General features: G+C 41.6%; 1 protein-coding gene across 6 annotated transcripts in view; it reads left to right on the top strand.

The window, feature by feature from the left end:
• The first annotated feature begins 239 nt into the window (after nucleotides 1–239).
• Nucleotides 240–17,951, top strand: part of STK3 (serine/threonine kinase 3) — a 505,519-nt gene continuing 487,807 nt past the window's right edge. For 4 of the 6 annotated variants that reach the window (XM_063606449.1, XM_063606447.1, XM_063606448.1 and 1 more), the window contains exon 1: nucleotides 241–463. In XM_063606449.1, the coding sequence (XP_063462519.1) occupies nucleotides 438–463 (26 nt within the window). In that variant the 5' untranslated portion in view covers nucleotides 241–437. Of the gene's footprint in view, nucleotides 464–17,951 lie in introns of all 6 variants that reach the window. The other 2 variants (XM_063606446.1, XM_063606445.1) reach the window with 1 other exon arrangement.

The raw sequence follows: 17,951 nt of genomic DNA, 5'->3' as shown, positions 1-17,951 counted from the left end.
ACTTGCCCATCCCCAGCCTAGAGCGGCTCCGGCCTCGCCCCCTAGCTCTAGCGGAACCTTCTCCTTTTCCTGGTCACGGGGCTCTGGGGCCAGCCGGGCCTTCGTCCCCGGCCCCGCCCACCCGCCGCGGCACCGGCCCCGCCCGCCAACCCAGGCCGCGGCAGGCTCCGCCCCCCGCCGCGGCGCCCGGCTCCGCCCACCTTCTCTGAGCCGCAGCCGCAGGCTGGCGGCCGGCGGCCGGGGGCGGGGAGGGGCGGGGCGGGAGGAGCCGCGCTCCTAAGCGGGAGGGAGATCCGCCGCGGAGTTACGGGAAAGTTGGTCCGAGTTCCCAGAGTTTCCCTCTGTGGTGCCCTAGGCTCGGCCGGCCGGTGCCCCGGCTCCTTTCCTCCTTTCGGCCTTCGCCGTCCACCAGGTCCCTCTCTCTGCCCCCGGCCGCCATGGAGCAGCCGCCGGCGCCTAAGAGGTAACGAATCGGGGAGCGGGAAGAAGGAGGGAAGCGGCGCCGGCGGCCGCGGGGCGGGGGTGGCTAGGCCAGGCCCTGCTGCGACCCTCTCCCCGCCCGCCGGGCCCCGAGCCGGGCGCGCTGAGGTCGGGAGGCGGGTCCGAGTGTCCCGCCGCGTCTGTCCACGGGCGAGGGGACCTGAGGGGAGCGGGAGCCGGAGCCTCCCCTGCGGCCGGCAGGCCTGGCGCGTGGAAAGTCGGGTGGGCAGCGCCGGGCTCCCTGCGGCCTGACCTCCCGGGGCGGGAGGAATTAAATATTAATAGCTACACAGTCTGTAAAACATTGTGGATGTGCTGCTCTGACAGGTGTTCTTCCCCCTACCCCCTCAAGTTCAAAAGTATTTATGGATGCAAGACAGTGGGAAGTTTAAATTAGAACCCCCTCCCCCAATATAGTTTTGCGTGTAAAAATAGTGCTGCTTTGGTATGGTATTTACTGTTATTAATAGTTTATATTTAATCTTTGACACCTGTGTTGGAAATGTATGCATACAAGAGTGGGATGTGTTTGAGCTAATATTTGCAATGATCTTAGGAAGCCAAATCTAGGTTGTCCATTGACAGAAGTTCATAGTATGTATTCCTCTCTCCCCAAGAATGAATTAACGAATTGTTTGATGTTGCTAAAACATTTAACCTCAGTCTTTCATTTTTAACTTATAAAATAAGGATAGTAATCTCTCAGATAGTGCTGTTGTGAAGATTAAAGAGTTCGTATGCTTTGACAGCTAGAGATCTTTAGATGAAAGGTGTGTTCAAGAACATGGGATAATTGAAAAGTTAGGAACTTTGGGAGCTATTGTGAATTGTGTGACTAGACATGTGAGCCTTGAAGCCTGGAAGCCATCTGTTCAGGTGGAAAAAAGGGGGGGTCGTGAAGGAGTTTCCAAAAGGGACCTGCTGTCAGAGCACTTGAGCAAGTCAATTGATAGATTCTTTTCTAGCATTTTGTAAGTTACCTGCATTCTACTCATTGGGCACCGTTTTAATACAATATAAGAGAATTGGGCACTTTTTTCTTTTCTGGAAGAACTGGAAGGAGCACCTTTGAGAAAACACAGTAGTCCAGTTTGAACAACTCTGAATTGAAGTGCAGCTCTCTATTGATTAGCTGTACTGTAAGTTATCAGAGTTTCATTATAGGTGTAAGAGAATCCTTGCCCTTGTGGAGACATTAGAGAACCTGGAGGAGTCAGGGGCAGGTGTAGGCGGCAATTCTGTGGTGATTTATACTTTTCAAAGTGGTGGTTGCACTTTTAACAGACTTATTTTTAGCTTATTCAGAGTCTTATTTTGAAGTAGTGAACAAAAATGCTGCAAAAGCATTTTTGAAGGCGAAAGATATGTGACAGCAATCCCTGATATTTGAATGTCTCAACATTTTTTATAGAATTTTCATATTCATAATATTTAATCCTCACAGCAACCCTATGGAGTAGATTGGATTATAGGTATTAATCCTAATTTATAGATGAGGATGTTGAGAGAGTTTGCCACATGGAAGGCTATGACAGGAATTACTGGCAGTTTTGCCCCTATTGATTATTATCTCCTAATAATGAAATATAGCTACTCCTTTTGAGGTCATCCTGTTTGCCAGGAAATTTAAGTATACATTATTTAAATCCTAAGAAATAGTAATCCTGGCTCTGCTACTTATTATGCTAGTTCTAAGTTTAATTTCTTCATCTGTGAAATGTATTGTGGGGATTAAATGAGGTGATATGTAAAGCACTTGGGACAGAGCAAGACCCTGTCTCAAAAAAACAAAAACAAAACAAAAACAACAAAAGATAATGGGGACTAATTTAATAAATATTTATGTATCACAACTGAGCTTAAGAAATAAAATTTGACAAATATATTTGAAGCCCCTATGTGTTCAACAGTGTTAGTTGTTAACTTCTGTTTTCCTTATTATATGAGGCTCAAAGACGTTAAATAACTTGGTCAAGTGGAGAAAGTGCCAGAATTCTGCATCTGATTGGCCACAAAGGCTGTGCACCCTCTTGTTGTATACAGTGATGGCTCTTTTTGAAACTCTCTTTCTTATCATTCCATGATGTAGTGGTCCTCTTTTTCTGTAATCTCCTGGTCTCTGTTGCTTATTCTGCTCTTAATCTTTATAAAAGTGCCATTTTGCTTTTCTGCCTTGAATAACACTTCCTTAGTGCTGACTTTTACATGGCCTTATCGATGTCGTTGATGTTCAAGTATGACTAGAAGCTGCTGCTCAGTTGGCATTTTTTATTTTTTCAGGTAGGTCTTACTCTTTCATTATCCCATCTAGTTTGTCACTACAGCCTATCAAATTTTCTATTAAAAAGTTGGTGGATTAATTTTTTCTGTTTTCTTTCTCAAGAGTACTACCCCATAAAACCCATTCCATGGTTTTATGACCCTCACTTTTGAATTGCAGCAGTACCTTCTAGCTGGACGCTTTAGTCCAGTGGTTTTCAAAACTATTTTGTTTGGTTTTGAGATGGAGTGGTACAATCTCGGCTCACTGCAACCTCTGGCATCCTGATTCAAGCGATTCTCGTCCCTCAGCCTCCTGAGAGGCTGGGATTACAGGCGGGCGCCACCACGCCCAGCTCATTTTTGCGTTTTAGTAGAGACAACGTTTCGCCATGTTGGCCAGGCTGGTCTCCAACTCCAGACCTCAGGTGATCCACCTGCCTCGGCCACCCAAAGCGCTGGGATTACAGGCATGAACCACCGTGCCTGGCCCCCATTGTTCTTTATTTATGTTATAGGCTGTGGGTACTCCCAGCTTTACCTTTATTCACATTTTTCCTTTAGAAAAGTTTGTGTTACTTTTTGCCTGAAGAATAATCTATGTTTTATTCTTCCATCAAAGCCTACCTCATCAAGTATGTTTTCTGAGTACTTTCTAGCCTGAGATATTTCACTGACTTCCTAACGTGATATCCATTTGATTATATACCATCTTTTTATTCTATTTTATTACAAAATTTTAGATATCCAGAAGATAATGAGGGCCTACTGCGGTGGTGCACGCCTTGTAATCTCAGCACTTTGTGGGGCTGAGGTGGGAGGATTGCTTGAGCCCAGCAGTGGGAGGTTTCAGTGAGCTATGATTGTGCCACTGCACTCTAGCCTGGATGACAAAGTGAGACCCTGTCTCAAAGAAACAAAAATAAAAATAAAAAGAAAACAAAAAGAAAAAAGAGAACAGAGCGTAATTTAATAGATACTTAGGTATTACCATCCAGTTTAAGAAATATTAATAAAAATATTACCAATACATTTGAAGCCACCATGTGTATTTCTTCTCAATTACACTCCCTTCCCATCCCCCAAAAGGTAATCACTGACATGAATTGGATATTTGTCCTTCCCATACATGCCTTTATATTTTTAGTATGTTACATATATATGTGTGTGTGTATGTATGTGTGTATATATATATGTATGTATGTACACGTATCAACACATAATGTTAGGCATGGGTATTAGGCCTGGCCTTGTCACTGACTTTGAAATTTGCTTCTTTGGGCATCTTCTTCTCCTCTGGGAGTTGGAGATTCCAGTGTGTAGCCCAGTTCAAGAATCATGACTCAGAGACCTAGATGATTTTTAAGGCACCTCTCACCCTCATATTCATTGATTTGCTCTCCTTAACAAGGTTTGTGTTAAACATAGGCAATAGATGTGGTCACCCATGTCACCGACTTGAGGTACCAGAGTAGTTTTTAGATTCCTTAGATTTCGTTAACATACTTGTCACTGAGGTCTTCAGAAGTCCTTTTTTTTCTTTTTAACTTTTTTTTTGTTGTTGAGATTGGGTCTCACTCTATCGCCCTGGCTGGAGTGCAGTGGCACAATCATGGCTCACTGCAGCCTTGACCTCCCTGGGCTCAGGTGATCCTCTCACCTCAGCCTCCCTGATTAGCTGGGACCACAAGCATGCACCACCATACCTAATTTTTTTTTTTTTTTTTAATTTGTAGAGATGAGGTCTTGCCATGTTGCCCAAGCTGGCCAAAGTCGTTATTAAAAGGATTTCCCTCTGGGAAGGGAAATTCATTAAATCATAGATCCCCAACCATTTTGGCACCAGGGACCAGTCTCGTGGGAAATGATTTTTGCACAGATGGTTTGGTTGGGGGCGAAATGGTTTCAGGATGAAACTTCCACCTCAGATCATCAGGCAATAGTTAGATTCTCATAAGGAGCGTGCAACCTAGATTCCTTGCATGCACAGCACAATAGGGTTCGCACTCCTATGAGAATCTAATGCTACTGCTGATCTGACAGGAGCTGGAGCCCAGAGCAAGGGCGGTAATGCTCGCGTATAGCTCACCTCCTGCTCTGTTGCCTGGTTCCTAACAGGCCATGGACCAGTACTGGTCCACTGTATTGTGCTGTAAAGGAGTTGGGGACTCCTTTATTAAATGATCATTAATTAGCATTTTGGTTAGATGGAATTTGTTGGATTTATTTTATTATTTTATTATTTTTTTTGAGGTGGAATCTTGCTCTGTCGCCCAGGCCGGAGTGCAGTGGCACAATCTCGGCTCACTGCGAGCTCTGCCTCCCAGGTTCACGCCATTATCCTGCCTCACCCTCCTGAGTAGCTGGGACTGCAGGCGCCTGCCACCACACCAGGTTAACTTTTTTGTATTTTTAGTAGAGATGGGGTTTTTCCGTGTTAGCCAGGATGGTCTCGATCTCATGACCTCGTGATCCACCCACCTTGGCCTCCCAAAGTGCTGGGATTACAGGCTTGAGTTACCGTGCAGCCGAATTTATTGGATTTTTTATAGGGGAACTGCTAGCTGAGAGAAAAATGACCACATAATAGTCCAGCTTTGATAGGTAGAAAGGTAAATGACCAGAAAACATGGGCTCTTCACCAGGTGGAACCTTCATAGAAGGGAGGTGGGTCTCTATGATAGACAGGTGGGCAGCATGAAAATATATTTAATACTTGTCAAAGAGAGGACAGAATATCACTGCTGGAGTGAGACACTTTACCAGATAGGCTTGTTCCTCAAATAGGTTGTAGTGTTAGTAGTTATTTAAAATGTGTAATTCGTTGATTAAGGTATGGTTGGAGGGCAGGTTAGCATTGAACAATGAAAACATTAAAAGGATAGTAAAAGAATAAGCTATTGAAGCATACTTACTCTCAAGACAGGTGAGTTCTTTAATTTAAGCTATAGTTGGATTCTGTGGCAATTTTTTATTATTATTTTTAATAGTGTGAAAGGGTAGTTTGGGGGAAATAAAATTGAAGGTTGAAGTCATATGTTAGGGGTCCTTCACGCAAATGGAAAGCTAGAAAACACTAATTTCATAAGGGCAAATGAGTGTTTGGATGGATTACCCATCAGAAAACAGATTATTATGGAAAGAAAAAGCAAAGGGATCGGGTTGAGAATATAGAGGAGTTAAGTAGAAAGTACTCATGAATTCTTCAGCATGAAGAGCCCACATCAACTTGTAGCATCTGTAGCCCGGATCTCAGGCCAGGAATTAGGAATGGAGAGAGATAGCAGATAACTCTCAGCGCTCATGAATGGAAGTGGGTGAGAGAAAGCAACACACCAGTTAAGTAGATAGTAGGAATATCACGAAGATATTGCAGGGAGAAGAGGGGTGGATGTCATTTTATGTGTATATTTCTAATTTATGTTTCCTTGGAATGTTGGAAAGTAAAATTGTGTGTATATCAGAGAGATTGACTAAATAGAGAGCTGGAGTTGTCTTTGAGTAGATGAACTCTAAGAACTCTTAAAAAAACCCCAGCAGACTCAGAGGAAGGCCCTAGGGAAAATTTCCAATTCTAGAGGTAGGCAAGTGGACAAAATGTTCAAAGTAGTTAGTCCAAGGGGAAAAGAACCAACCAAACAGGAGCGTCTCTGAATTAACAACTTGGTCCCTAAAGCATCTGCTGTCTTCCCTTTGGCTTTTCTTGGTTAATTTAGGGTGGCATTAACTTGATTAGGATTGCTTTAGGCCGTGCTGATGGGAATAGTCAGTTGGCTCTTCCTTCTTGGAGAGAGGGAGTGCGACAATAAAATTTGCAATACTTCCGGTAAACAAACTTCTGTTGCATGTCAACTAGAGAAACTCAGTCTTTAGTTGACTCTAGGAACACTTCAGGCCATCATATATTACTGGCTTTCAACATTTAAAAAAAAAAATTCATTGATACTGAGACTCAGTACAGACCCACACATTTACATAAATGGGAGGTAGAGGTGGGACAATTGCTTGAGCTCAGGAGATTGAGGCTGCAATGAGCCATGATTGTGTGGATGCATTCCATCCTGGGCAACAGAGCAAGACCCTGTCTCAAAAACGTTCATTGGGCTGGGTGCGGTGGCTCACGCCTGTAATCCCAGCACTTTGGGAGGCTGAGGCGGGCAGATAATGAGGTCAGGAGATCGAGACCATCCTGGCTAACATGGTGAAACCCCGTCTCTACTAAACAAAATACAAAAAATTAGCCGGGCATGGTGGCGGGCATCTGTAGTCCCAGCTACTTGGGAGGCTGAGGCAGGAGAATCGTGTGAACTCGGGAGGCGGAGCTTGCAGTGAGCCGAGATTGCGCCACCGCACTCCAGCCTGGGCGACAGAGACTCCATCTCAAAAAAACAAAAAAACAACAAAAAAACATTCATTGTTTGCATACATACTGTGAATATCGAGATGAAGATTACCTTGAATTTCTGAAAGTACATCATAGGAGTATATCTTGAAAAATGACTCATAGCAAAATGAGAATTACAAAGTGTTAACATTAATGATAATTAGTTTAGGTAGTATTATTTTGAGTTCTGAATTAGTTTATAGATTTATATAATACCAGACATCTTAGTATAGAGGTGAATTGAGTAAATTTTTCAGATGTTTCTGCTATCTTGATACACACACACACACACACACACATTTATAATTTATAATTGGCAGCTAATTTTCTTGACTCTGTTTATGGAACCAAGCCACATAGTCTCCTGTTCTCTGTTGTGTTGCTCTGTTCTTTCTGAAAACTGGCTTTCTTTACTTACTGATCACTACTCATGGCAAAATTGGCATTCGGCCTTTACTTCATTCATTTCCTCATTTATTCATACATTCAGTAATTATTAATTGTTTTCCACATTCCAGATGCTCATTGGTGAATGAAACAGGTGGGTTCTTTGCCCTCATATAACATACACTCTTGTTGTAGCTTGAGCTATGAAAGATATAAGTAGTGTGTAGAGAAAGATGGTGAAACCTGCTTAATAGGGCAGTTGGCAGAGGCTTCTCTGAGAAGGTGATATTTAAGTTGTAACCTGACATTGAGAAGTTATCCATGTGAGTAGCAAGGGAAAAGTATTCCAGGCAGAGGGGAAAGCTATGAGAAGGCCTGGAGGTGGGAAAGAGCTTAATGTGTGGGAGGAATTGAAATGACACCAGTGTGCCTGGATTGGAGAAGAGGACAGTGGCTAGAGATGAGCTCAGAGAGATGGGCACGGATTCAATGATGCCGGCCATGGAAAGGAATTTGGATTTAAGTCAGAGCTCTGTGTGCTGTCATTAAAGGTTTTTAAGCAAGATTTTAAGCAGTTTATGTTTTTAAAAGATCCTTTTGGCTGCTTTGGGTAGAGTAGATTGTAGAGGGTTAAGAATAAAAGAGAAACAAGTTAGGAAACTATTTTAATAGTTTGTGATTTGAGATGGTAGAGTCAGTGGAGATAGAAGTTGAGAGATTTGCGATATTTTGGAGTTATAAATGAAGGACTTGCTGATAGACTAGATGTGGGGAATGAGGGGAAAAAAAAAAGAATCAATCCTGGCTCCTATGTTTTGAATTGAAACAACTTGGGGAATGAGGAAAGACCGGGAGAACAGGTTTGGATATCTATAATCTCTTTCTTGGAATTTCATAATCCCAAGAAAGTGAATCTGATTGGCCTAAAATGTGATATTAAGTGGTTCCTTTAGAAGAGGAAGTGGGTAGGGAGGAAATGATGCACACTGATTTCTATTTTTTTTTTTTTTTTGAGATGGAGTCTTGCTCTGTCGCCCAGGCTGGAATGCAATGGTGCAATCTTGGCTCACTGCAACCTCCGCCTTATAGGTTCAAGCAATTCTCCTGCCTCAGCCTCCCAAGCCGCTGGGACTACGGGTGTGTGCCACCACACCCAGCTAATTTTTGTATTTTTAGTAGAGATGGGGTTTCACCATATTGGCCTGTCTGGTCTCGAACTACTGACCTCAGGTGATCCACTCACCTCGGCTTCCCAAAGTGCTGGGATTACAGGCATGAGCCGCCATGCCCGGCCTGATTTCTATTTTTATCCTATTGTTTTCACTCAGAGTAGAGAATGGAAAACATATCTAGCCGTTTTTAGGTGTTGAAATGTTCAGGTGTGCTGGTAACCTGCTATTTAAAAAAAAATCTTTTTATTGCAAAATAAAACATTAGTACAAAACACATGTATGGCTTGGTGAATTATTATAAGGCAGATACCTTTGTAATCACCCCTCAGGTTGAGAAATAGATCACAGTGGCCTTTCCCTATAAGTAATCATTTTCCTGACTTGTGTAGTAATAACCCAAATGTGCATTGCTAGATACTGTAGGTTAGTCTTGATGATTAAGAAATAGTAAGTTTTGGCCAGACACGGTGGCTCACACCTGTAATCCCAGCACTGTGGGAGGCCGAGGTGGGTAGATCACCCGAGGTCAGGAGATCAAGATCAGCCTGACCAACATGGCAAAACCCCATCTCTACTAAAAATACAAAAATTAGCTAGGCATGGTGGCAGGCACCTGTAATCCCAGCTACTCGGGAGGCTGAGGCAGGAGAATCCCTTGAACCCAGGAGGTGGAGGTTGCAGTGAGCTGAGATTGCACCATTGCACTCTAGCCTGGGCAACAAGAGGGAAACACTGTCTCTAGGTTGTGTTTTGTTTGTTTGTTTGTTTGTTTTTTGAGACAGGATCTTGCCCTGTCACTGAGGCTGGAGTGCAGTAGTGCAATCTCAGCTCACTACAGCCTGACCCTCCTGGGCTCAAGGGATCCTCCTGTCTCAGCCTTCTGAGGAGCTGGGACTATAGGCATTGGCCACCATGCCCAGGTAATTTGTGTATTTGTAGACATGGGGTCTTGCCATGTTGCTTAGGCTGGTCTTGAACTCCTGGGCTCAAGTGGTCTTGCCTTGGCCTCCCCAAGTGTTGGGATTATAGGCATGAGCTACAGCACCCAGCCCAAAAAGCAGTTTTGATATGAGTTGTCACTTTTAATCTTTAGTTTAGTCCTCCATCCTTTTCCTTTTCCTATTGGAGAACCCAGGTTGTTTGTACTAGTTTCCCAGAGTCTGGATTTTGCTGATTGCTTAATATAGGTCAGTTCAACATGTTCCTTTGTCTTCTGTATTTTCTGCAAACGTGCAGCTGGATCCAGAGATGGAGCAGACTCAAGTTCGATCCCTTAGGCATTGTGATATATATATATATATATATATATATATATATATATATATATGTGGGGTTTGGCGAGACCATGGGAATATCATAATGTCTAATTGTCTTTCTTTTTTGTGATGTTAGCGGCTGTGGATGGTTAGTGGGTGTTGCAAAATAATGAAATTCTAAATACATCATTTTGCTTTCATTTATTAATTGGAATGTTTTTATAAAAAGTAACTTCCCCTCATCTTCTGTTTAGTTACCCAGTGGTATTGTTGATAAAGGAAAGACAGGATAAATGTTTGATTCTTTCCTTTTATTTACGAGTTTTCAAGATAACGAATTAGTTCCCTGTCTTTCTCCAAAGGTGGCCATTTTTTTTTCTTTTAAATGCCATTATGAGAAGATGGATTTAAACATACTTGATGGATTTAATCCATTGGAATCACTTTCATTGAAGCGCAAATTGTCTCACCTTTGGTTAGTGGGAGTCTCTTCAGGAGATAACATGACCCTAGTGGTTTTTGATAGTTTCCTTGTTGTCTGCTGTGATATTTGGGGCCCATCTTGTATACTTCTTGTCCTAGATCTGGAATCATCCATTTCTCCAAAAAGCCGTGGTTTCTCTTAGTAAGAAATGATATTTCAAGATCCTAACCTGGAGACTAATATCCTAATAACTAATATTCTGTTATTTTTAATAGCATTTTATTCATAGATAGGATAACTGATTTTTTCTTTCAAACTATGGGATATTCTGCCAAAAGTGATGGCACTGGTGGTTTTGAGCTCTTTTCTCTGGATAGTCTCTCCACTACACATTTATTTTCTAAGTTTGAGTCAGAAATTGGGCATATATAAATTCAAATTACGTGATATAGACTATTTAGAGCAGACTTTTATCTTTATGTTCTTCCTATTTGCTCTGGTTGCTCTTTGACCCACTGTAATCCTAATACCCAGTCTTACTTTTTTCTCACCACTAAATATTTCAGATGACCTAGGGTCATTTTAAATGAAAAAGATAGAAAATAAAATAATCCAAGACAAATAACACCACTGTTGATAAGAGCAGATTTTAGGCTGGGTGCAGTAGCTCATGCACTAATCCCAGCACTTGGGAGGCCGAGGCAGGCAGATTGCTTTAGTCTAGGAGTTTGAGACCAGCCTGGGCAACATGGCAAAACCTGGTCTCTACAAAAAAATACAAAAATTAGCTGGGCATGGTGGTGCACACCTGTGGTCACAGCCAGGAGGCTGAGGTGGGAGCATCACCTGAGCCTGGGACGTTGAGGTTCCAGTGAGCGATGATCATGCCACCGCACCCCAGCCTGGGCTACAGAGTGAGACCCTGTCTCAAACTAAAGTAAACTAAAAATAAAAAAATTTGCCAGGTGTGGTGTTTCACGCTTGTAGTCCCATCTACATGGGAGGCTGATGTGGAAGGATTGCCTGAGCCTGGGGGGTTGTGGCTGCAGCAGGCTGTGATTGTACCACTGCACGCCAGCTTGGGTGACCTGGTGAGACCCTGTCTCTACAACAAACAAAAAATTAGCTGGGCGTGGTGGCGCATGCCTTTGTCCCAGTGACTTGGGAGGCTGAGGTTGGAGGATTGCTTGAGCCTAGGAGGTTGTGCTGCAGTGACTTGTAATTATACCACTTCATTCCAGCTTGGACTGCGCTTGGGTGACAAAAAAAAAAAAAAAAAAAATGCTGGGCGCGGTGGCTCACGGCTGTAATCCCAGAACTTTGGGAGGCTGAGGCAGGTGGATCACCTGAGGTCGGGAGTTCGAGACCAGCCTGACCAACATGGTGAAACCCTGTCTCTACTAAAAATACAAAAAAAATTAGCCAGGTATGGTGGCAGATACCTGTAGTCCCAGCTACTCGGGAGGCTGAGGCAGAATTGCTTCAACCCAGGAGGTGGAGATTGCAGTGAACTGAGATCGTGCCACTGCACTCCTGCCTGGGCGACAGAGTGAGACTCCGTCTCAAAAAGAAGAAAAAAATCAATTAAAGATTCAGTTGCCTTTTTTAGTTCTCAAATCTAGGTATGGTTATTTCAGAATACTTACAACGAACTGGATTAAAATGTATGAGCCTTATAGGTGTCCATATTGCTAATAAAATTATTTTTAATTTTTATTTTACTAGAACATGAATATGTTAGGGAATTTTCAAATTTATTTTAATAGGACGTGAATATGTTAGAGCATTTTCAAATTTGTCTATATTTTCTGAATTTGTGATTTTTGAGTAATTAGTAATTAAGAAAGCGAATGTAATAACATGTCTTAGGGATAGGGAGTATGTTGCAGTGTTTGTTAATTTTGTATAGGTTTGTTACAAGAAATGTAAAGAAATCATATCACTTTCCAGTTTATGATAAGTGGAGAAAATTCTTAGATAATAAAAATTAGAGTCCAAGGGTGAAGGAAGAAGAGAAAATTTCAGCTTCTTTTAAAACTCCTTGCCAGAAAATTATAATTTTAGAGTACTTTTGGGCAAAGAGCCCAACTTAAGAGGAAATGGTATGATAGAGTTGAAAAACAAGACTTTCGTATAATTAAAAAAGCTCTTCTGTCTATTGCAGAGCATTTATTTTCTTAGGTGGTTTCAGGTCTTTATGGTGCCAATAATTAATTAAACCCCCATAAATTTAATACTGTTTTATAAAAGTAAATACACTATGAGATCATCAGATTACATCTATTTTGCTATCAAAACAATGATAGAAAGTGAAGCAATTAAGAGCTGGTGCTTTAGAGTCCGATAGATGTTGGCTCTAATCTCAGCTCTGCCATTTACTGAAATGCAGTGGTGGGCAAGTTATTTAGCTTTTCTGTCTGAATTTACTCGTAAAATGGAAGTTATATACTACCTTCTCCTTGAGTTTTGTGAAGATTAAATGAAATATTGATTGTAAAGCATTTGTCTCTGAAGACAGCTTCCAAACTGTTTAAAAAGTGTGTCTGACGTCGTCAGCATCTTTTGAAGAAACACATAACTTTCTTTTTTTTTTTTTATTATGCTTTAAGTTCTAGGGTACATGTGCACAACGTGCAGGTTTGTTACATATGTATACATGTGCCATGTTGGTATGCTGCACCCATTAACTTGTCATTTACATTAGGTATATCTCCTAATGCTATCCCTCCTCACTCCCCCCACCCTACAACAGGCCCTGGTGTGTGATGTTCCCCACCCAGTGTCCAAGTGTTCTCATTGTTCAATTCCCACCTATGAGTGAGAACATGCGGTGTTTGCTTTTCTGTCCTTGTGATAGTTTGCTCAGAATGGTGGTTTCCAGCTTCATCCATGTCCCTACAAAGGACGTAAACTCACCCTTTTTTATGGCTGCATAGTATTCCATGGTGTATATGTGCCACATTTTCTTAATCCAGTCTGTCATTGATGGACATCTGGGTTGGTTCCAAGTCTTTGCTATTGTGAATTGTGCCACAGTAAACATATGTGTGCATGTCTTTATAGCAGCATGATTTATAAACCTTTGGGTATATACCCAGTAATGGGATGGCTGGGTCAAATGGTATTTCTAGTTCTAGATCCTTGAGGAATTGCCACGCAGTCTTCCACAATGGTTGAACTAGTTTATAGTCCCACCAACAGTGTAAAAGTTTTCTTATTTCTCCACATCCTCTCCAGCACCTGTTGTTTCCTGACTTTTTAATGATTGCCATTCAAACTGGTGTGAGATGGTATCACATTGTGGTTTTGATTTGCATTTCTCTGATGGCCAGTGATAGTGAGCATTTTTTCATGAGAAACACATAACTTTCTAAGAGTATAAAAAGACAATGTTCACTTCTAGTTGAATTTTTTAAGAAAAATCAACTTTATTACTTCAGAGCTAAACATTTGCTAAATATTTATAAAATGTTGAGCTTTTAAAAGGCAAAAGGGAGCAGGATTGAAAAAAAAAAATGGCCAGGCATGGTGGCTCACCCCTGTAATCCCACCACTTTGGTAGGTTGAGGTGGCCGGATCACTTGAGATCAGAAGTTCGAGAACAGCCTGGCCAACATGGTGAAACCCTGTCTCTACTACAAATACAAAAATTAGCTGGGTATGGTGTCCCACACCTATAATCCCAGCTACTTGGGAGGCTGAGGCAGGAGAATTGCTTGAACTTGGGAGGCGGAGGCTGCAGTGCCACTGCACTCCAGCCTGGGTGACAGACCAAGACTTCGTCTCAAAAACAACAACAAAACCTTTCATTTTACTAGTTTGAGGTAAAAATGTACTTCCTGTAGTTGATGTAGAAAAGATGTTTTATTTTGTGGATTCAAGATCAGACTCCTCAATGTATAATTTAGAAAATGCTTGTTATTTAATGCTAACTTTGAGACTTTTTGACATCGTTTAATAATGTTACATTGAAGGACTGAAGGATGAAAACCTTTCATGTGTTTTAAAGATGTATGTTTTTTTTTTTTTTTTAACAGTATTCAAGATGAAACTGCTAGGGTACAAGAGGTTTTTTTTTTTTTTCTTTTTTCTTTTCTTAAATGGAACACTTAATGAATTTGCATATCATCCTTGTGTAAGAACCATGATAATCTTCTCGGCATCATTAGTAGGACTTAATTTTAAATGAGATTTCACATATGAGATGAAGGATCATGCCTAGCACATAGCAGTAACACTTACGACTCAGTAAGTAGCTGCTATTAGTAGTGATACAGCTACCAGCAGTGTGGTCATTAAAACCTATGCTTTAGTGGATAGGGAAATCTGCCAGAAGAGAAAAAGAGATTGACAGTTACAGAGCTGAAATCAGGTAGAAGGCACTTTATGAAAAAGAAATCTCTGTTCTCAGGGGTGGAAGTTTTTTCTCTTCTGCTGGGTTAGCACTCTTGCCAGTGCCTCTTCTCCATGATTAGTTTCCTAAAAGATCTAGAGGGCAGATACCAATTGTATTAGTCTGTTTTGTGTTGCTAGTATAAAGGAATGCCTGAGACTGGGTAATTTATGAAGAAAGATTTACTTGGCTCATGGTTCTGCAGGTTGTACAAGCATGGCAGCAGCATCAGCTTAGTTTCTGGTGACACTTCAGGAAGATTTTATTCATGGCAGAAGGCATGGGGGAGCAGATGTGTCACATGGGGAGAGAGAGGGACCAAGAGAGAAGAGGAGGTGCCAGGCTCTTTAAACAGCCAGCTTTCTTGTGAATTAATAGAGTGAGAACTCACTCATCGCCAGGGACAATACCAAGCCATTCATGAAGGATCCTCCCCCATGACCCAAACACTTCCTACTAGGCCCCACCTCCATCATTGGGAATCACATTTCAACATGAGATTTGGAGGGGACAAACATCCAAACTATATCACCAATTATTTTTGACTAGAGAGCTAGATCTGATTATACAGAAAGCCTTCCTTTGTGTCTCTCTTTAAAAGCTTTTCTCCAAAACAAATAACCCAAATAAAAAGTGGGCAAGGAACTTAAATAGAGATTTCTCCAAAGAAAATGTATACATTGGCCAATAAGCACATGAAGAGATGCTTGACATCACTAGTAATCAGGGAAATGCAATCGAAACTACAGTGAGATGCCACCTCATAGTCTTTAGGATGACTATTATTAAAAAAAAAAAAAACAGCAGAAAATCACAGGTGTTGGTGAGGATGTGGAGCAATTGGAGCCCTTGTGCATTGCTGGTAGGAGAGTGAAATAGTGCACCCACTGTGGGAAACAGTGTAGCAATTCCTCAAGAAATTATAAACATAGAATTACCCTGTGACTCAGTAATTCCACTTCTGGGTATATACCTGATATGCTTTGGATCTGTATCCCTGCCCATATCTCATGTCAAATTGTAATCTCCAGTGTTGGAGGTGGGACCTGGTGGGAGGTGATTGGATCATGAGGGCAGTTTCTCATGAATGGTTTAGCACCATCCCACAGTGCTGGTCTTGTGATAGGGTTCTCACGAGATCTGGTTGTTTCTAAGTGTGTAGCACCTCTCCATCTCTCTCTCTTCCTCCTGCTCTGGCCACGTGGCCCTGTGAAGTGCTACTCCCCCTTTGCCTTCCACCATGGTTGGAAGCTTCCTGAGGCTTCCCCAAAAGCAGAGCAGAAGCTGCTATGCTTCCTGTATAGCCTGCAGAACCATGAGCCAATTAAACCTCTTTTCTTTATGCATTACCGAGTCTCAGGTATTTCTTTATAGCAGCGCCAGAACGGATTAATGCAATACCCAAAAGAATTGAAAGCAGGGTCTCAAGATATTCGTGTGCCTATATTCATAGCAGCATTATGTACAACAGCCCAAAGGTGGAAGCAACTCACGTGTCCACCAGCGGATGAATGGATAAACAAAATATGGTATATATATATATATATATATATATATATATATATATATACAATGGAATATTATTCAGCCTTAAAAAGGGATAAAATTCTGATACATGTTACAACATGGATGAACCTTGAAAACATTATGCTAACTGAAGCAAAGTACACACAAAAGGACAAATTTGTATGATTCCAGTAGAATAGTCAAAGTCATAGAAACAAAGTAGAATAGTGGTTACAAGGGACTATGGGGAAGTGGAAAATGGAAAGTTATTTAATGGGCATAGAATTTTGGTTGGAGATGATAAAAAACTTTTTCTACACTTATAAGACTTCTGACACCAAATACCTGGGGTTTTCTCCCTACAGCTCTCAGTTCTCTGTCCTAGCATTTAATTCAATTTTGATACTATCTCCCTGGAGTGAGTGTCAGACACCACAGGTTAAGGACTGAGTTGTATAAAGACTTCCACCACTTCAGATGCCAGTTGCAAGCCCCAGGCCTCTGGTACTTCTGACTTGGCTACAAATCAAGTTCAATCATTGGCTACAATGATTCATTGAATGCAGGGAAACACTTTACTTACTATTACCAGTTTATTATAAAGGATATACAGATGAAAAGGCACATAGGGTGAGGTCTGGAAGGGTCCCCAGTGCAGGAGCTTATGTCTCCATGGAGTTGGGGTGCATCACTCTTTCAGCACGTGGATGTGTTCATCGATCCAGAAGAAATTCTCTGAGTCCCATCATTTAGGGTTTTTATGGAGGCTTCACCCTGTAGGCATGATTGATTAAATTATTGGTCATTGGTGATTAGGTCAGTCTTTAGTCCTTCTCCCCTCCCTGGAGGTGGGGCTGAAAGTTCTGACTATGTAATCACATGATTGATTTCTTGGGTGACCAGCTTCCCTACCCACTCCCCTGCAGCTTTGTAGGGGCCTACCAAGAGTCATCTCTTTAGCATAAGCTCAAATATGTTTGAAAGGGACTTATTATGAATAGCAAAAGATAATTCTTCCACCCTTATCATTCGGGAAATTCCAAAGGTTTTAGGGGCAGTGTGCCAGGAATTTCTTACTAGATCACCATATTATAGATGATGAAAAAGTTTGGGAAATGGATAACAGTAATTGTTGCACAAGAGCTGAATGTACATGTTAAAATAGTAAACTTTATGTTGTGTATATTCTGCCACAATAATAAAGAAAAGCCTTTAGCCAATCATAAACAGCTCTCTCCTTTCTTCTGAACTTTTCCTGAGTCTCTTCAAAACTGAAGAGACATCCTTAGCAGAAGTTACAACCTGTCCACAAACTTGCAAACTGCTGTTCCAAGGTTGGAAACAGAGAAAGAAAGAGGACCAAATATAGTCCCTTCATTTTTTCTGCTGTAAGGCCTTTTATGACTGACTGAGCTGTTTCATGTGTTTTGGTGTTTGCAGACTTTTCAGAAACAGCTCCAGTCCTCTCACTTCACACTTTCTTTCCTGTCCTGCCCTCATGTTTTCATATAATTTAACACAGATGCTTTCTGCTACTTCTTAGAGAAGATTGAAATACAGTGGCTGTTAGGAAGAGGTGCTGCCTTATGTACTTTCATCTTAATTTCATTTGATTATTGTTCTACATAATTTTTGCTTCTGTCACACGACAATTTCTTCTCTTCTTCCTTTTATCTGACCTTTGAACATG

The sequence above is a fragment of the Pan paniscus genome, chromosome 7 (genome assembly GCF_029289425.2).
Source record: "Pan paniscus chromosome 7, NHGRI_mPanPan1-v2.0_pri, whole genome shotgun sequence".
Lineage (NCBI taxonomy): Eukaryota > Metazoa > Chordata > Mammalia > Primates > Hominidae > Pan > Pan paniscus.
This window is presented reverse-complemented; position numbering and strand designations above follow the sequence as displayed.